This window comes from Apodemus sylvaticus, chromosome 19 (assembly GCF_947179515.1).
Source record: "Apodemus sylvaticus chromosome 19, mApoSyl1.1, whole genome shotgun sequence".
Taxonomy (NCBI): Eukaryota; Metazoa; Chordata; class Mammalia; order Rodentia; family Muridae; genus Apodemus; species Apodemus sylvaticus.
In genome coordinates this window covers 43301084-43322062 of record NC_067490.1, presented here as the reverse complement: position 1 = coordinate 43322062, position 20979 = coordinate 43301084, and the positions used below count along the sequence as shown (strand labels likewise).

The window sequence follows — 20979 nt, the reverse complement described above, 5'->3', positions numbered from 1 at the left end:
TCAAATTACTACATTTATCCTTTTGACATGCTCCAAAATGGAAATTTTTTCATATGAAAATATAATTTTTATGTATTTTCATTCAGTCTAAACTAATTAAAGATTTTTTACAATTAAAGCATTTGATATTCTTGAAGTTAGCACTAAATTCATATAAACATTTTTGCCAGGGAAACATACTTATTTTCAAAGTTGTATCATATAATTACAAAGTAATTGAAGTTATCATTTATATTTGTCCCATAACTTAAAAACCTGCACAACTCAAATATAATTATTTTTAATGTGAAAATTTCGAACCACAATATAACTACTTTCACTTAAGTCAATCAAATGAGTATTCCTTGCTAAGTATTTTTGGACTGCTTTACAAAAACATCACTGACAGGGATAGCTCCATTAGAATTCACATCAATTATAATGAAAGCAAAAGTAAACAACCCCAAATATGGCCTGGCAGTAGTGGCACAGGCCCAATGCTCAGGAGGTAGAGGCAGAAGAATCTTTGAGTTCAAGGCCAGCCTGGTCTATATACAGAGTGAGTTCCAGGACTCCCAGAGCTATACAGAAAAACCCCATGTCAAAATACAAAAGAAAACACACACACACACACACACACACACACACACACACACACACACACACACACGAAAAAGAAAAGAAACCCCCGAATACAAAGCCAAGGCCAGCAGAGCGCTCCATAAAGAGGAGCTCCTGTAGCATCCTCATCTGCAAATGTGTGCAGACGATGAAGGCAACGGCCGGGTGTTGGGGGAGGGGGGAGCCCATCTCCTCTGAGAACCTGGCAGGGAAATGTGTGTGCTTGAAATGTAGTGTAACTCTTTTACTCAGAGTAGATATATGGATGTCTCAGACAGGCAGTTTCCTTTTGAGGAGTCTTCTGAGACAATCGCTCTGTCTCCCCCTCTCCCCCTAGATCCTGCCCATGTTGCTGACTTTTGTTTTACAAAACAGTGAGCGCATAAAATAGTCCACGTGAAGGGACTAGTACTTTATTAAGGGCAGAGCCTGGGGGGGAGGGGTTGGTGAGGGCGGGACAGAGTCCATTACCCAGATCCTGAATGCTAACAGACAGCTGGGAGAGGAGCAAGGCTGTGGCGTGCCCAGGAGACAGTGACAAGTCTGACTTGAGGAGAAGGCCATGCTGGGTAATTTAAAGGCCAAGAGAAGCAGTGTGACCCTTACAGTGCAGGCAGTGAGGACAGGAAGCAGAGACCGGAACTGTTAAGAAGAGATAAGGAAGCACAGAGGTACTGGTGGGGTTGGGGACAGTTTTAGAGAAGGAAGCCTACAGGACTCTGTGACTGGAAGAAAACAAACGCAGAAACCATAACAAAGATCACACTGAGACCCTGGCTTCATGTGACAGCAACGACTGTGTCTTTTATAGGAGGTTCTGGCTTGGGAAGGGGCAACAGAGCAGGAGAGGGTAACAGGAGATGCTCAAGCCACGCTGGCCAACAGAGCGAGCGAGCGGGCGGGAACAGGATGACTGGGACTCAGAGTCACTGCCAGGGGTGAGTGACAGTTAAACCAAGAAGAAGGTCCAGAGGCGGAATGGGGAACACAATTGGGGGGGGGGTACCTAACCTACAAAATTCGAAGTTGATAATTACACACTGATTGATAACCAGGTCCATTCTTTCCGGCTGGAGAGATGGCTCAGTGGTTAAGAGCACTGCTCTTTCAGAGGTCCTGAGTTCAATTCCCAGCAACCACATGGGATGCTCACATGGGATCTGGTGCCTTCTTCTGGTGTGTGTCTGAAGACAGCAACAGTGTACTCATAAACAAAATAAACAAAATAAAGACTTTCAGGAATCAAAAGGGAAATACATGACTTCAATTCCAAGGAGCTTAAATCTAGTACAGGAAGATGGAGTGAGGTTTAGAATAGAGGTTTAAGGGGAAAGGGAATAATAACTCTTCCCAGCGACCATCAGGACAGTATTTAGGAAAGTAACTTCAGGAAAGATGACTAGGCTATTAAGAGACAAGAGAAATTGCTTCAAGCTCATGGAAGTCCTACAAAGACACGCTCACAACATATGACATAGACATGGGGCTGGAGAGGTGGCCTGGCAGTTCAAAGTGGTTGCGGCTCTTCTCGGAGTGCTCAGTTCCCAGAACCCAAGTCAGCCAGCTTGCAATCAGCTCCAGAGTCTGATGCCCACCCTGGCCTCCGAGGGCACATGCACCAGTTCACCATGAGAATGCATACGCCCAAGCACACACACCTTTGTACACACACCTGTACACACACACACACCTACACCTGTATCTACACACATCTGTACCTACACACAAACATATATACACACACATCTGTACCTACACACACACACACACACACACCTGTACACACATACATGTTATATACACACAGAGAGACACAATTTTAAGGTCAATTATGAAAACAAAATCCAAAATATCACATATTTGGAAACTTAAAAAACATTTCTAAAGCACTCCAGGCAAAAGGAGAAACTATACAAACGTGAAGTGTCCAGGACCAAACCATGACATATAACTTGTAAGTTAAACTATGTGTGGAACGAAGCTAATAAAGCACGGATAAGGAAAGTTTGTGGCCTTGAGGGTGATGTAGAAAGAAACCCTAGCAGGGAAACACGCGTCTGACATGCCTAAGAACAGCAGCAGCTCAAAAGAACAAGCAAACAAGAGAAAAACAAAACAAAGCACTATGCAGTATTGCTTTTAAAATCCAGGCAGCAATACGAACCAGAGGGGAAGTATAAAATCTTTGAGACAGCTGTAGGGTCAGGGTGCAGAGCTGGCTGGTAAAAGACCCATACAAGCTGCGGATCAATCAATTCCTATGAAAACCAAGCTAAACTACACGAGTAACAACAGCAAGGGCGGGGTCTGCAGCTCGCGCGGCAGAGCTCTTGAGCAGCATGCTAAAGACTTGGGCATGTCTCCAGCACTTCAACACTAACTGCAGAAGCAAGAACAAAGACCTAAGAGTAGCCAAGAACTTTGTGAGAGGCTATGCTGGAGAGTGGAGGGGTGAGTACAGCAGCTGGGCTCAAGGCGAAACAGTGGCTCAGCTGAGATGACCAACGGGCTAGAATGAGAGCCTTGGGAGCCACGCACTGAGAACTGAAGTCAGTGAGAAACTATTAAAAATTGACCAAGGAACAGGTCACCCAAGGATGGAAAAAAATAAAATGAGTTCTTACTGCATAACACACACACACACACACACACACTTCAATTTCAAGAGGAATACAATTTAAATAAAAGCCAAAAGTTTGAATAAAAAATAATCTTTCTTTTTTTAAGAAAGGACTTATACAGAGCCCAGCTGGCCTGTAACTCATATAACTCAAACTGGTTTCAGATTCAGGACGCAGCTGCCTCAGCCTTCTGAGTAGAGATGAGAGGGTAACAGCACGACATTTGGTGTATGTTTCCCTTTATTTTCTTCCTAACTGTGTACATGTGGGTGCCTGTGCACATGAATACAGTGCCCACAGAAGCATGGAGGTGTCAGACCTTCCAGAGCTGGAGCTGGAGGAGGCTGTGTGTCACCCAGTGTGGGTACTAGGAACCAACTCAGGTCCTTTGCAACAGAAGCCATGGCTGACCACTGAGCCATCCCTCCATCCCTGAGCAAATTTCCTTATCAAGACATTAAAAACTTTTTACCATAAAAGACTGATAAATTTAGCTACATTAAGAAAATTTCCAATCATCAAAGCCAAAGAAAATTAAATCCACAACACAAACAGGATAACTTCTTATAAGATGATAGACCTTCTAGAAGTCAAAATGAAAAATCAACTGCATAGAAAAATAGAAAAAAATTCAGATATTTAACTATAGCAAAAATCTATTTTAATAAAAACAAATATGGAAAGATGTCCGATGGAGCACTGAGGTAGCTTTTTATACAAGTGCATGTTTCAAAAGCAGGCCTCAGCAACAGAAATGCAGTCTTGCGAACTCCGTCCAGTCTTGTGGGAATACACTGGCACAACATGTTTAGAAAATAATTTGGTATAATCTTACAAAAGTGAGTAAGTGAATCACTTTGAATCTGTAATTTCACTTTTACATCATACCAGAGAATGTTTGTAATGCAGTTTTTCATTTTAAGAAAATTACTGAAATACAAATTAATGCATTAATCTTGGAAGTATAATACTACATGAAAAAATAAAGTCTTAAATGATATTTGTAACAAAACACCATTTCATATAGCTTAAACCCAAGCAGAGATAAATGTAGCATTGAAGCTTAAGCACAGTGAGCTAAACCTATTTTTAGACTGAAGAGAGTAAGTGTTTCAAAATCTAGGCCATCTGCGAAGTCTCCCTAGGACAGACAGGGAGAAGACAAAGCAAGCTGGCCCGCCTGCTAAGTGGCAGGCTCTTAGGGCGTGGTATTTCTATGGGTCTAGCATGCATAAGTATTGCAAAGATTTGTGCATGTGCATGTTAAGATGATGGAACAACCAAGAAAACAAGGAACAGGGTTGAAGGTACTGTCTTCTAGAGGTTAAGCATTATTCTATACAGAGAAAGCCCTTTGAGGAGGTGACATCTGATAATAGATCTGAAGGCAGTCCAGGAGGGAGCATGCCACGGGGACATCTCAGGGAAAAGGCATCTAGGCAGAGAAAGAGCAACTTGAGTATCACAGGCAAACACATTTCTGGTCAACTATAGGATATGAAGGACCATGGTGGTTACAAGGCAGATCCAAGGATGGCCATTATAAAAAGGAAACCGAGGAAGGGCCTGCTTCCTGTCTCAAGGCATTCTACTTTTTAGCACAAGCTCTTTGAGTAACACAAACTGGATACATTCCTGAGTCTGGAGTCTCAGCGTGGTTGAGGGCTGCCACAGAGGTGCAGGTGGGCACGGAGCTTGAGAGAGGGGAAGCTGGGAGGAGGAAGCTGGAGAAAGGTTAGAGAAGGAGGAGCACGGAGGAGCACAGAGGAGCATCTACAGAGGAGCATCTACAGAGCACGGAGCTCCTCTATGTGGCTGTCAGATGTAAACAAGAAATCTGAGGATGTGAAAAAAATGAACAATTAGGTCACTGGTGGCCCAATAAAAATGTTTTTTGTTCAATTACAGAAGCCAGATGTACTAAATAAAACAAGTTAGTGTAAGGAAGGCAAAGGCAAAAATTCTGAAGACCATAAGTGAGAATGATGACCTCTGACAGGCCATGGTGTGTACACTGTAAGATCATCCTACTGCGTGAGCCATTTTGCATACTATTTCCTATAACACTTGTAATTCCTGACGTTTGAGATTTTAAAGCACTTTAAAATTCAGCTGGGCGGTGGTGCACACCTATAATCCCAGCACTCTGGGAGGCAGAGGCAGGCAGATTTCTGAGTTCGAGGCCAGCCTGGTCTACAGAGTGAGCTCCAGGACAGCCAGGGCTACACAGAGAAACCCTGACTCAAAAAAACTAAATCCAAAAAACAAAAAAAACAAAAAACAAAAAACAAAAAACAAAAAAAAAACCTAAGTCTGCGACCTGGAAACAACAAATAGCTTCATAAAATAAATAAAATGCAAGGGCAGGAAATAGGCTTGCGCTTGGCTGTTAGTTCTCACGGCCAGGTCATGTGGGACACCAATGCTGGCCCCACCATGAAATGAGCCTGCAGAGGTGCAGGAGGCCATGCCCCACGTGGGGACACGAAGGCAGGGGCAGTAGCTGGCTTGGAGCAGAAGTGGCTACCAACCCCTGTGCAACCCAGGAAAGGAACCCAGAGCCGGAGCAGCATCCCCAGGGCAAGCCCCATCATCCAGAAGGACATTACCCAGTCCTTTCTCATCCTTAAAGTCGGATTACCTGCCGTCCGTCCCCTCAGGACAAGTCAATATGGCCATCCGCCAGTACAATATGCTTAACTCTTCAGAGTATTTTTCTCACACTTTTTAAAAATAGAAATAATCAGGGTATGGAAGGCTACAAAACCGGGCGTAGAACAATTTTATCCAATTCTCAAGATTTTATATTGGATTGTGTCTATCAGTGTTTAATTTTCAACAGACTAACTTTAGTAATTAATATATTTTTATTTATATACTATTATTAATAAATTAATAATAAAAAGGAATTCAGGTGTTCAACACCCAAACCTAACACAACCGCCACAAATCTAGACAGACAAAAGAACCAAACAAAAATTGTTCTGACCCAGTTGCATCCCAATTAGCACAGACCACGCTTCCCCAAAACTCCTCTTCTTACTGTGAACACAAATGCCAGCTGTGAAAGGAAGCGATACTGCTGGGCCTGCACACTTTAGTTGCCATAGAAACAGCAGAAATGGCAGAAGCTGGATGCCTCAAGTTATCAGCAATAAAATCAAACAGACAAAAATCAAAGCTACAGGGTTTTAGTTAAATTCTGTTCTAAAGGCGAGTCATGAAAATGTGCGACAGTAACATGGTCATACAGGGCTATTCCTTTAATATTCATATTTCTGCCGAACGTAGTCATTCGTAAGCCTACACAGAATATTTACATGTACTCCTGATCTGCTTTTCCTTTTATAGGATCAATTATTCCACAGGGTTACATTTTCTTCAGCTAATTGGTGTACCATACAGAACCCACAGCGACCTACAACCATTCCACTCCGTCTGCTTTGCCCTCCTAGTCAGCATATCTGGGGATCTCAGCATGGCTCTTCGCAGCACCAGAGACCAAAATCGGGCACACAAGTGACCCAGTCCTGAATGGAAGGGACAGGGCATCAATGTTAAGACAGGCTGGTTTCTGTAACATTGGACAATGCTGGCATGATATTAATGGCTACAACTATGCTTTTATTTAAATACAGTGTGGTCTGATTCCCCTCGCATTTGATACAGAAGTCAAAGCCCAGGACATTTATCTCTGCACACTGTTCTTCACTGTTCCCCTGAACAAACACGACGCTGTGCTGCAGAACAAATAACTCCCCAACAGGAAGCGCTGCGCTTTCTTTTCTTGAACAAAGACAGTAGTCATTTGCAGACATTACTCTACCGTAATATCAATACCTTAAAACAAGGTCATTAATTGGATAGTTGAGCATTTAAAAATTCAGCAAGGCACAGTGACTAAACCATTAATCCTGGCATTTTGGGAAGTGGAAGCAAGAAGATCAGCGTTCAAAGTCTGTCTAGGTTACTTAGCAAATTCAAGGCTAGTCTGGGAAATGAGAGCCAATCTCAAAAACAACCAAAGGAGATCACTGGACACAGTGGGATACTCCCCTACTTGGGAAGCAGAGGCAAATCTAACTCTGTGAATTCCGGGATAGCTGAGACTACCTAAAAACAAAGCAAAACAAACCAACAGAAAAACAAAGGGAAAGGAGTGGGGACAAGGGCTGGAAAAGGCAGGGGTAAGAATCCCATGTGACTTCAAGTTTCTAGACATTAGAGAACAAGGCCATGCCACACACTAGTTGGCTAAGGAGCAAAATATGAACAACTAAGTTCCCAGTGGTGAGTACTTGCAATCCACCTAGTTATGAGCTTAGGTACAAGTGTCCTTTAATAGGTAACATCCCAATTTTAATTGAGGTATCAGGAAATGAATGAACACACTAAAATATACTGAGCTTATTTCCTAATATGTTTTAAACATTTGGATTTTATTCCAGGGTTTCAAAAATCACATGTACAGTAATGATTCCTAAATCAAGGCTGCAAGGTCTCTAATCTCCCATGTATCTTAGAAACAGATCATCTTCATCAGTACCACAAAGTCCATTCATCCAAGATTAATGTTTCCTTCTCCCTAACAAAACTGTCTTTTCCTAGTACTCCTTGGTCAACAAAAGCAGAGGTCTGCCTTGGTCCTGTCCTTGAATCTAGTCACTGCTCTCAGCTTCTTGGGAACTAGGTGTTTCCTGCGGCCTTTCCTCCTCTGTCTGCTTTCTCACCAGCTCGCTGGCCACAACAGCTGGATAGAGCTGCTGCCCTTAAGCCAGCTCCCTAACTCTGAGCCATCTCACTTCAGAACTTGACAGGCCGAGGAAACCCCGTATTTTAAAGAGAACAATTAGGATCCACCATAACTGGTCTTCCTTGCTCTTCTGCCTTTTCTCTTTTCCAGTGATACTAACCTGTTGGCAGTTTCTTAGTCTACATCTTTACTGGTGCCATTTCTTCTGCCTGAACTGCTTCCAGACCCCGGCTTTCACCATACGAACTTATCTGTAGTGTTCCAAGGCCCTCATTCCAGCTGTTCTACGTCTGTGTTCTCAATATTGTACACTGAGCTGGTCCTTGAATGGTGTGTGTGTGTGTGTGTGTGTGTGTGTGTGTGTGTGTGTGTGTGTGTGTGTGTGTGTGAGGGAGGAGGAGAGGGAGAGAACCTGGGTGTTAGGAATGAGAGTCTGTTGTTCAAGGCTAGGTAAGAGTTCTCTGTGAACTACAACCCTACACTGTAGTTTCTTTTAAAGCATTTTTATGACTACCTGTGTATAAATTTCCCCACAATGGATTTGACGAGGGAAAGGTTATGTTTTATTGATTCTCACGTTCCCAAGTTCTCATAGAGTGTCTACTACATACCAGGCACCAGTGTAAGCAAGAAAGTTTAAGTTAAATTAAACTTTAACATTTATGTTTCATGTCTATAGCTGATGTGTAAATTAGAAACAACCTGTAATTCTAAGTACATGACTAGTTTCATTTTACCTTAAAACCAGGCTGGGCTTATCTGTAATAGATCAGTTATGTTAATCCGACTTCAGTACTCACATTAAAAGATGCCTGCCAACCTAGCACTGCCAGCGTTTAACAATGTACTTCTTTGTCTGCCACTTAGCAATGACTGGAGGCCTCAACAGCAAGATATGGTTTTCTTTTCTCTAACAAGAACCAATAAAAAGCAACATTATAAAAGCTCAGTGCAAAAGAAACACATGTATGTATTTACCTAATGCACTCCAAAGTCCCAAGGAGAAAACCAAACTGGTATCAGCAGCAGCACTAACACTGCACGGGCATTCAGATTCAGCATTAAGAAATGCGCCCCACAGAAGCAACAACAAAAAAGCTTTCTATTTACATGTATGAAACTCATTCAAATAAAATCAACTTAGAAAAACAATGTCCCTGTTCCAGGGTTAGCGACAGCCCTCACCGTCCAAAGCGCATCCATGGTTTGCTTCCTCCTCTTTTACTTTTTTACTTAGTTTAATTTTTATCTGTGTGTTTTGTTCATTCTTATTATAAAAGAAAGGACGAGGATCAGAGAACAACGGGCAAACTGAACTCTCGTCTAACTGAGCACTCAGGCCCGAGAATGTAGGCGTTCACAGGCCCGCGCTGGTCAAGGCGCTGGAGATCTCTAGGCACACTGACTTAAGTCCCTTGCCTCTACAGGTCTTCTGCTCAAATGTATGTACAAGTGACCTGGGTCAATCTTACGTGAGCCATCCCTGTGTGCTCACTAAGAGATCTAAACACCGTCCCTGGTGTGACCTCCTGAGTAATCACAACTTATCAACTCACAATTAAATCGGAGATAGCATTTTATATAAATTTTGATGGCTAGTTCAGTCAATATGGCCAGCCTTGAAAGCCTTAAGGTTGCTGCTCCTGTCTGTGGCCTTTGATTTTGTCTGTTTTTTCTTTTTGCAGTTATTTTTATTTTTGTTTTTATGTGTCTTTGTGTGTGTGTGCAAATGTGCACATGTATACCACCTGGATTAACCCCCCCCCCCCATCTTTCTTAGGGTTTCTATTCCCTAGATAAAGCACCATGGCTACAAACAACTTAGGGTGGGAAGGGTTTATTTCACCTTGTAACTCTTGCTCAGATCATATTCTGTCACTAAGGGAAGTCTGAGCAGGAACTCAAAGCAGGAAGCTAGAGGTAGGAACTGGAGCAGAGGCCATGGACCAGTGTGACTTACTGGCTTGTTCCCTTCAGCCTGCTTTCTGGTAGCACCCAGGGTCACCTGCCCAGGTGTGGCACCGCACTAGTGGGATAGGCCCTTCCACATTAATATCTAATTAAGAAAATGCCCATTTGACAATTCTCGATCTTAGAGCATACGCTATTGGTGATCTGTTCAGAAACTTTCCCCCTGTACCGATGTCCTCAAGGGTCTTCCCCAGTTTCTTTTCTATTAGCTTCAGAGTGTCTGGCTTTATGTGGAGGTCCTTGATCCATTTGGAGTTGAGCTTAGTGCAAGGAGACAAGGATGGATCAATTCCCATTCTTCTGCATGCTGACCTCCAGTTGAACCAGCACCATTTGTTGAAAAGGCTATCTTTTTTCCATTGGATGTTTTCAGCCCCTTTCTCGAGGATCAAGTGGCCATAGGTGTGTGGGTTCATTTCTGGATCTTCAACCCTGTTCCATTGATCTGCCTACCTGTCACTGTACCAATACCATGCAGTTTTTAACACTATTGCTCTGTAGTATTGCTTGAGGTCAGGGATACTGATTCCCCCAGAATTTCTTTTATTGTTGAGAACAGTTTTAGCTATCCTGGGTTTTTGTTGTTCCAGATGAATTTGAGGATTGTTCTTTCTAACTCTATGAAGAACTGAGTTGGGATTTTGATGGGTATTGCGTTGAATAGCGTATGCTCTAAGATAAAGAATTGACAAATGGAACCTCATAAAATTACAAAGTTTCTGTAAGGCAAAGGACACCATCAAAAGGACAAATCGGCAACCAACAAATTGGGAAAAGATCTTCACCAACCCTACATCAGATAGAGGGCTAATATCCAATATATATAAAGAACTCAAGAAGTTAGACTCCAGAAAACCAAACAACCCTATTAAAAAATGGAGTACAGAGTTAAACAAAGAATTTTCACCTGAAGAACTTCAGATGGTGGAGAAGCATCTTAAAAAATGCTCAACTTCATTAGTCATTAGGGAAATGCAAATCAAAACAACCCTGAGATTTCACCTTACACCAGTCAGAATGGCTAAGATTAAAAACTCAGGAGACAGCAGATGTTGGCGAGGATGTGGAGAAAGAGGAACACTCCTCCACTGCTGGTGGGGTTGCAAATTGGTACAACCACTCTGGAAATCAGTCTGGCTGTTCCTCCGAAAACTGGGCACCTCACTTCCAGAAGATCCTGCTATACCACTCCTGGGCATATACCCAGAAGATTCCCCAGCATGTAATAAGGATACATGTTCCACTATGTTCACAGCAGCCCTACTTATAATTGCCAGATGCTGGAAAGAACCCAGGTATCCCCCTCAACAGAAGAGTGGATGCAAAAAATGTGGTATATATACACAACGGAGTACTATTCAGCCATTAGAAACAATGAATTCATGAAATTCTTAGACAAATGGATGGAGCTGGAGAACATCATACTAAGTGAGGTAACCCAGACTCAAAAGGTGAATCATGGTATACACTCACTAATAAGTGGATAGTAATCTAGAAAACTGGAATACCCAAAACATAATCCACACATTAAATGAGGTACAAGAAGAACGGAGGAGTGGCCCCTTGTTCTGGAAAGACTCAGTGAAGCAGTACAGGGCAAAACCAGAACAGGGAAGTGGGAAGGGTTGGGTGGGAAAACAGGGGGGAGGGAAGGGGCTGATGGGACTTTCGGGGAGTGGGGGTCTAGAAAGGGGGAAATCATTTGAAATGTAAATAAAAAATATATCCAATAAATAAAAAACAAAAAAAAAAAAACAAAACCAAGAAAATGCCCAAAAGGCTTACCTACAGCCCTATCTTTTGGAGATGTTTTCTCTATTGAGGCTCCCACTTCTCAGATGATTCTACCATGTGTCAAGTTGACAAAAAACTCACCAGCACAAGTATCTCCTCCCCACTCACAGCTAGCTGGCTGGCTAATGCCGCCCCCCACCCTCCAATGCCACCCCGACTCACTTTTCTCATTCTCACTCCTAGGAAGGTCCTCTCCAGGAAGCCTCTCCTTCCTTTTAAGGTCTGACCATGTTTAGATCTCCGATCCTGCACTGCTTGCTCTGTCTAGCCAACCAAGGCCTGAGGCCGTTCACACTATCCAACTTAATCCCTCATGGGATTATGATATACAGAAACTTCCTCTGCAGATGGACCTCTGCTATTCTTGTTTTTTATTTATCAGTAGGAGTTCTGGCTTTGTTTCAGTTGTTGTGACAAACAACCTGACTAAAGCAACAGGGAGAGAAAAGGTTTGCCTGGCTTTCTAATCCAGGTCAGTCTATCCACCATCTTTGGGAAGTTAATGTAGAGACTCAAGCAGCTAGCCACATTGTACGCATTGACAAGATCAGAGAGACAGGCTACTGCCTGCTGCTGCACTGCCTGCTGCTGCACTGCCTGCTGCTGCACTGCCTGCTGCTGCATTAGCGTTCTTCATTATTGTAAATTCAGAGCCCTGCCCCACTGTCTCACAGCCCTGCAGTGGCAAGATGACATTTAAAACTAACATCACAGGCTGGGCGGTGGTGGCGCAAGCCTGTAAACCCAGCACTCTGGGAGGCAGAGGCAGGCGGCTTTTTGAGTTCGGGGCCAGCCTGGTCTACAGAGTGAGTTCCAGGACAGCCAGGGCTATACAGAGAAACCCTGTCTCAAAAAAACAAATCCAAAAAAAAAACCTAACATCACAGAACAGTTAAGTCCTATTCAGATAAGTACCATCTTCTGTAGTAACTCTCTTTAAGTAGAATGTTAGCTTAATAAATCAAAGGATAACAGACAGTCATCTCACTAGTACAGCATTCTTGCCTCCAGAGCCTCAGTAATATCTCATTTAAGAGGGAAGACTGAAAACTAAGCTGTTCAAAGCACTTACTAATTTTGATGTTAGTTAAGTATTTTTAATTTCCATATTTTAAATATTAAGATTTGGTGAAATATCTGTTGTATTCACATGTAATCTACAGGAAACATGAAGCATGGACTAGTTTTTAAATCCTGGGTTTAGAAACCAGGAAGATGGTTCACATATTTACACGTGATTTATGCTTAAGCGGAGAGGCTAGAAAGAGGGTCAGGCTGAAGGAATGCTGGGGAGGAAGGCACATCCATCCGGAGTGTTGGTGAATTCATAAGGGCTGGTGGGAGGAACTCAGAAGCTCAGAATTAAGGTAGGGAGTCAACTGTAAACTCCATGACCTTCAAGTACAGGGAATGCTAGCTTAGAAACTGCTTTCTTCTACTTTTTACTTTAAAAGATTCATTTACTTTTTATCTGTATGCACATTTTGTCTACATGTATGTGTGTGCACCACATATATGTGTGGAGCCCAAGGTACCAGAAAAGGTGTAGATATAGGAACCTGAATTAAAAATGGTTGGGAGCAGCCATTTGGGTGCCAGGAACTTAACCTGGTCCTCTACAAGTGCAGCAAATACACCCAACCTGAGCCACCTCGAGCCCCTCCTTTGGACTTTTAAACAAATACAAATTCAGCTTACTAATATAAAAACAAAAACCTACTCAGACTGCAAGCTGACCTGGTTGGACAGAACTTCCGCAAATACTCACTAAAGAGAAGAGTGGGGACAGGCCGGAGCACCCATCCTGTCTTCACTCAGTACAACCCAGAGCTGAGCAGGTGCACGGTTCCAGGGTATGCACGTAGAAAGACAGTGTGACTGTGGGTCACATGTGCCGTGGCCCTCGCAGCAATGCTTGGAAACTGAGGCTCAGTGACACCACTCCGCCAGCATGCCTCTGACATTTTCCTCACGTATCCCCCCACCCACACACACACACACACTGCAGTATGAACTCTGCTCTCAGAAGCTCACCGCTGTAAAAAGGCTGCTGGCTCCATCCTGGCGCTCCTCCACAGCCAGAGCAGCAATCCCATGAACATGAGCGCACCATGTGCACCCCATCATCTCCCTCTGCGCCTCGTCTGCTGTGTCCCTAAACTACAGCTCATTCTCTGTCTACACGCTCCAATATTTATAGACTACGTCTCTCCTTCACTGCCTCTCCGCCAAGAGAAATACAGTTAGCTCTTTCTCCTTTCTTTTTAAAGCCAATTCCTCAATTCAAATAATCTTTTTACTGGCTTTAAATTCTCTGCTTTTGTATTACATTCTTGGATCTAAATCATATAACTGAAATATTGTTCCAGACATTAAAAAAAAAATCATTTTGAGGAGTAATGACTCAGCATATGAACTCTAGAATCTTAGCTTTTAGCTATAATCAATTTCCTTTCATTATCAAGCTGCAAGTTTATAATTTTTCTAATACTGTACTTGTATGATTTTTCAGGGTTCTCCTATGAAATAATCAGCTAGAGACGATGAATACAAAGACACAGTAGTGATTCACAAATAGTCTAAAGCAATGGGAAGCGAAGCAGTAACAAGCCTTCTGGGGTCTCATACAACAGCTCCGGTCTTCAGCCCAGTACAATAAATTTCAAATATCTCCATCTCCTCTGAGGGACACATTCGTGTCATATACTTTACATTTCTCCACTGATGACGATGTAAATGTACACATTAAGCATTCCATTCCTGAAAACACCCAGGCAAAAGCAGGACAGTGTGGTCCAGATACCAGGCTCCTAGCCAGTGGAAAGGACTGGGGAGCCTGCACCCCGTTTCATTAGAATACTTACAAATGGTGGAAAATCACGGTAACTGGGTGGACAAAAGACAAACAAGCACTGGGAGTGGTCTGAACCTCTCTCCCAATGTATTTAAACCCTATGCTTACCCTACGGACAAAAGGCATTTTGTAATCAGTGGGAAATCCATTCTTTTGATGACAAAGTTTCAGGACCCTAAAACAAACCAGCCCCAGGGCTGGAGAGATGGCTCAGTGGTTAAGAACAATGATTGCTCTTTCACAGGTCCTGAGTTCAATTCCCAGCACCTACATGGAGGCTGACAACCATCTGTTGTGGGATCTGACATCCTCTGGTGTGTCTGTAGACAGCTACAGTGTACTCATATATATATATATATAATCTTTTTAAAAAGCCAAACAAACAAACAAACCCTCCATACTCTAGAATCAGCTGCAACCCAAATATTTTTGTTTTTCTGTACCCTACACCATGTATTCCTGTCTGAGCCAGGCAGAATCCATGTCCTTTCTGAGGTAACCCAAGTGCCTTCTCGCCTTACAACTTCTCACTGAATTTTTATAACAGCATTCCTCCCTTTGCTAAGTTTTTAATTCTGTGTCAAAGTCCAGGTCAAGTCCTAGGCCCTCCCTGAAGCCTCGCCTCCCCCTACACTCACCCCCCCTACCCCCACCAGCTCTTCCCGGCCTGAGCAGCACACTTAGTCTGCGCCTCTGACCTAGCCTCCATTCCCTCAGTGAACTCTGTTGGGGCACAGGTAGGTCATGCTGCTCCTCTAGTCCCACCTCCTTGGAAGGCCTCTGATGCAGGCGCACCTGTACCATCTCCATTTCTCTTTGTGTTGCGCGCACACACAAATAATAAAAGTTCATGGAGGACAGTGTTTCAAATTCTGCTATTTCTACAATATTTACTGTATACAACAAGGATCAAAACCCTGCCATCTCAAAAAAGTTACAGTCTGGGAGATGATCTAAGACAGTGGTTCTTAACCTTCCTAATGCTGCAACCCTTTAATATAGTTCCTCATCTTGTGGTGATGCCAACCATAAAATCATTTCTGTAGCTACTTCATAACGATAATTTTGCTACTGTTATGAATTATAATGTAAATATGCTTTCTGATCACCTTACCCGACTCCTGTGAAAGAGTGTTCAGCCCCTAAAGAGGTTGCAACCCACAAGTTTAGAACCACTCTGCTCGCCGGGTGGTGGTGGCGCATGCCTATAATGCCAGCACTCTGGGAAGCAGAGGCAGGTGGATTACTGAGTTCGAGGCCAGCCTAGTCTACAAAGTGAGTTCCAAGACAGCTAGGGCTACACAGAGAAACGCTGTCTCAAAAAAAAAAAAAAAAAAAAAATCCAAAAAACCAAAAGAGCCACTCTGCTCTAAGACATCTATATGATATAAACAAATATCATAAAAAGAACAATCATGAAATATAACAAGAATGAATAACAAAGATTATCAAAATTGAGATGCATAATGAAAATAAGCTTTAATATTTTAAAATTTATTTCATTTTATTATATTTATTCTTGCTTTTTTCTGCATGTATGTCTGTGCACCCATGCATGCTTGGTGCCCCTGGAGGCCAGAAGACAGCATCAGATGCCCTGGAACTGGAGTTATAGACAGTTGTGAGCTGCCATGTGGGTGCTTGGAATCAAACCCAGGTCCTTGGAAAGAGCATCCAGTGCCTAACTGCTGAAGCATCTCCAGCTCCAAGCTTTAAGTATGTCTGCTGAGCCTTGAAAGTCAAGTGCATCTAAGTATTAAGACAAGGAAATGCAAGCCATTAAGGCAAAAACTGTCAGGACAGCGTAGGAATAGCCAATAGTAGACAGCAAGCAGAGAGGGGTGGACTCGGGCAGTGTCTGAAGTCAGCAGAGCTATATTCACTAAGATCCTAACACCTTTACTTATTCCAAGTTCCTGAGAGACTAATAAAGTCATTAGGTCTCTATGGACCTGAAGGAGAAAGACTGTTAAAGGAGTTAATGTAGATCTCCGCCAGCCGAGCAAGATGCCCAAGGAAAGAGGCCCAGGGGAAGGAGGTGCCCCCGACCTGCCGTCATCAAGGAACAGGAGGCCAAGAAGGTGGTCAATCCTTTGTTTGAGAAAAGGCCCAAGAACTTCGGCATTGGGCAGGACATCCAGCCCAAAAGAGACCTAACATGCGTTGTCATACAGGCCACAGAGGCAAAGAGCCGTCCTCTACAAGCGGCTCACAGCCCCTCCTGCCATTAACCAGTTCACCCGGGCCCTGGACAGACAGACAGCGACCCAGCTGCTTCAGCTTGCCCACAAGTACAAGCCAGAGACAAAGCAGGAGAAGCAGCAGAGGCTGCTGGCCCGTGCTGAGAAGAAAGCTGCTGACAAAGGGGACGTCCCAACTGAGAGACCACCTGTCCTCTGAGCAGGAGTCAACACAGTCACCACCTCGGTGGAGAACAAGAAGGCTCAGCTGGTGGTGATGGCCCATGGTGTAGACCCCACTGAGCTGGTGGTTTTCCTGCCTGTCCAGTGTCAAAAGATAGGCGTGCCCTACTGCATCACCAAGGGAAAGGCCAGGCTGGGGCGCCTGGTCCACAGGAAGACCTGCACCACTGTTGCCTTCACACAGGTTAACTCGGAAGACAAGGGTGCTCTGGCTAAGCTGGAAGCTCTCAGAACCAATTATAATGACAGATATGACGAGATCCACCACCACTAGGCAGGCAACATCCTGGGTCCTAAGTCTGTGGCTCGCAATTGCCAAGCTGGAAAAGGCAAAGGCTAAAGAACTCGCCACTAAACTCTGTTAAATGGACACTGAGTGCTCTCTACATAAATACACTTACCAAGCTTTTAAAGGAGTTAATGTGGCAGGCACATGCAGAAGCAGTACCATGATGAAGACAGATGGAATAAAGGCCTGAAGGAAGGTGTTACAGGGGATACAAACCGGTGAGAAGAGAGAATAGAAACCTGAAAACGCCACGTTCGAGATGTAAACTACAACAAAGGCCAAACGTCTGGATGCTAAGAGCAGGCTGGTGCCGTAACCAAGAGAGAGGACACTGAAGACAGAGAGCAAACAAGAAAAACAGACTAGTCATATTAATTAGTGTGTAACTATTAGTGTAACTATTCTACTTAGAACAAAACAGTAACTCTGTAGAACGAGAGGAAAACACTCAAACCAACCCGGAAGAAGATTCACACTAATGATGCAAATGTGACTGGAGCCTTGAAAATCGAGATCTAAATGCTATCCATGTAGTCACTCCAGAACAACCTCAAGTGCCTCGGAGCCATTTTAAAACGTAGTAATTCACTCATGGAAAAATGCAGAACTGGAATTCTAGGAGACTTAAAGATCCTTATAATTCTTTAAAATGCTAAATGAATGACTGATTTGTAGTCATTACCATTCGGTTGCAATTCAACTGCAATGCCACACCACGGGGCGGCCTGCGCAGATTCCAGGTCTGACTGACCAGGTACCAAGGAAGACTAACTACATTCTCTTCATGCCCTCATTACTTCTGCAGCAAATAACTCTCCTCAGCTAAGAAAGCGGCAATCTACCTACACTAACCCCTACCATTTCTGGATCTAAATTCACAAAAACTAAAGAAATAAAGTATTATGAAATTAAATGAAGGAAGATAATACCTACAACAATAAAGGCATAAGGATTACCACTGTCCTATACCCTTATGTTAATAATAAATAAAAAATAACAACCTAACCTGCAAATCAAGGTGAGTACTTAGCATATAAGTTGGTTATTAGTAAATGTTTATTATACATACACCAAATAAGACCAAACATTTGAATTGTGGCTAATTTGCCTAATAAGTATATTGTAGCTATTAAATGCATTTATTTACTATTAAGTAATATTGATAATATTCTTTCACCAGAGATAATATCATTATTTAAGCCTAAGGGGATGAAAACTTAGAGCTCAACTTTCATTATTAGTGCTTTTATATAAAGAAAAAGTTGAAGTGAAATCCACCACCTTTATATACTGACTGAGCATTAAAATTATAAACTACTAATGTTAAAAAATCACACCAACAGTTTACAGCCATGTATTAATTTAAAGAAATAATAGACACCAAATGTATAGAGATTGTCTACTTTGTTTGGGTTTTGATTATTTGAGACAAGGCCTTAGTATGTAGCTCAGGCTGGCTGTAAACTATCTTACTGCCTGAGTACTGGGGTGACAGGTGTGCATCACTCTTTGTAGTAGGTAAAGGGAGGGAGGGAAGGAGGGTTGGAGGGGTGGGAGGGGAGGGAGGGAAGGAGAGAGGGGTGGGAGGGGAAGGGTAGGAAAGAAGGACAAAGGGGTGGGGGAAGACATCTTCACTGTTTGCCTATGCTGTCCTTGAACTCAAGGCACTCCTCCTACCTCTGTTTCTCCAGTGCTGAGATTATAGACAGGAGCCGCCACTGTGTCAGCTCCCAGCCTTTTGATTGTAGGTTATAAGTGATTTTTTTTATCCCTCCTTTTGCATGCATTTACAATTTTTTCTTAGCTAATGTTCTATTATAATTGTACCAAAAGGAATGAAATTGCTAAACTTGAGAAAGAAAAAGATATGTTGAGGAATTAAGCCAAGGTGCTTACCAGATCCCTGTGGAGCACCCAGTTTGCGTGGAGATAATGGATACCATCGAGAATCTGGTACAGCAGCGATTTAACCATGGACCTTGGTAACTGCATGGGCTTTTTATTTGCTTTGGATGCACGGTGAAATTTAATAATATGCTGAAATTTAAAAAAATAATACTATAATAATATATACTATATTAATACTATAATAATACTATAATAATACTATAATAATACTATAATAATATAGTCTGCTCATATCTCCACCAAAACCCCATCATAATCAAAACTGAAATAAATGCTCTGTATTTTACACTTACCTTTTAAAGTTAATAAAACAAAAATTCCTGAATAATAAGGTTGTCCAAAAAATGTATTTTGGGATGAATGTGACCATGTTAATATGGGTCCATAATCAGATTTACTGAAAACATTAAGAATTTTCACTAAATTGCCTCTAAATGGTAAGAAGGGCGGATATTCAGATGCCTGTCTAGGAACAGTGTTGGTGATGTTCTGTGTGGGTGGGAGGAAGGAAGAACGGCAAACTGTTATGTAAAAGGCAGTATGTTAGATGACATGGTTAATTTAACAGCAGGTATCTATGCACTGCAGGGAGAGCAGGCCTCCCAGGCCCAGCCGCTCCTAGAGGTTAGCATTACATGAAGAACAGTACAAAGGAAAGCAGGAACTACACCACACGTCCACATTTTACATCCCATGCTGAATGTGGGTTATAAAGTACTGTGATGCAAGGGAGGAAATGCTACAGGCCACGTCTAAGTGCCAGCTTACACCTGTACTCAAGTCCTACCAGGTCCTGTAAGAACAGCCAACGCTCTGAGCCTCCGAGCTACCGCGTCAGCTCTGTGCCCCTGCTTACAGTGAGCTACATGCATTGTCAAGTAAGCTTTGGAGAAATAAAGGAAAACAAAGAAAAATGAAAGAAACACTTCTGTTTTGGGATAGTGCCTTGGGCTAGCCCAGGGTAACTTCAAACTCATTATATATACACTCAAGGATAACCTTTAATTCTTGATTTTCCTATTTCCACATCTAAGTGCTAAGTGTATGCATCGCAATGAAGAACAAAATAATTTTTTTAAAATTACTATATTTTATTTATGTGTTTTATGTGTGTGCATGCATGTGTGTATGTGTGTGTAAATGTGTATGTTTCATTTGTGTGCACATATGCATGGACTACCAAGCACACGTGGCGATCAGAGACAACTCAGGGTCATCGGTTCTCTCATGAACTTTCAAAGTTCATCAAAACCTTATAAGACTGTCAAAGTTGTTCTTATTCAGATCTTTTCATTTATATGGAAGGCAAACTACAACATATGGAACCAAATTCATCCATAATTTAACTGTCGAATTTGGTTTTTTTTTAATTGTTTTAGAGACAAAAATGTTTAAAATGCTCTAGTTAGGAATTGGCTTTTTTTTATGTATTGATAAGGCATTCTAAAAACTATATACATACTTCTACTTGGTAGACCCAGTTTTAAATATGGTAAGATAACAACCTGAATTTAACAACTACTCACAAGTATATTCTTGATTAAATGTGTGCGCACTTCACAAAAATGAACCAGTGTTCACCACACACACTACCACACTGTCACTAGCTGAGCACATTAGAGTGATCTCTTACTGCGGAATGTTACAGACGTCACCACTTCAATAAGCATCTGCTCAGTGCTCATTTTAAAGCCAACATTTCCGACAGTTGCTCTGAAGTGCGAGTTACACTAGGCTTTCTTTTCAGTGCATTAGCAGTCCATTCT

At 42.5% G+C, this 20979-nt stretch overlaps 1 protein-coding gene across 3 annotated transcripts in view; it reads right to left on the bottom strand.

Annotated features, from left to right (window-relative positions):
• Positions 1-20979, bottom strand: part of Cdk19 (cyclin dependent kinase 19) — a 135888-nt gene that overhangs the window by 36975 nt on the left and 77934 nt on the right. For 2 of the 3 annotated variants that reach the window (XM_052162997.1, XM_052162998.1), the window contains one exon: positions 19202-19342. In XM_052162997.1, the coding sequence (XP_052018957.1) occupies positions 19202-19342 (141 nt within the window). Of the gene's footprint in view, positions 1-19201; positions 19343-20979 lie in introns of those variants that run through there. The other variant, XM_052162999.1, reaches the window with a different exon arrangement.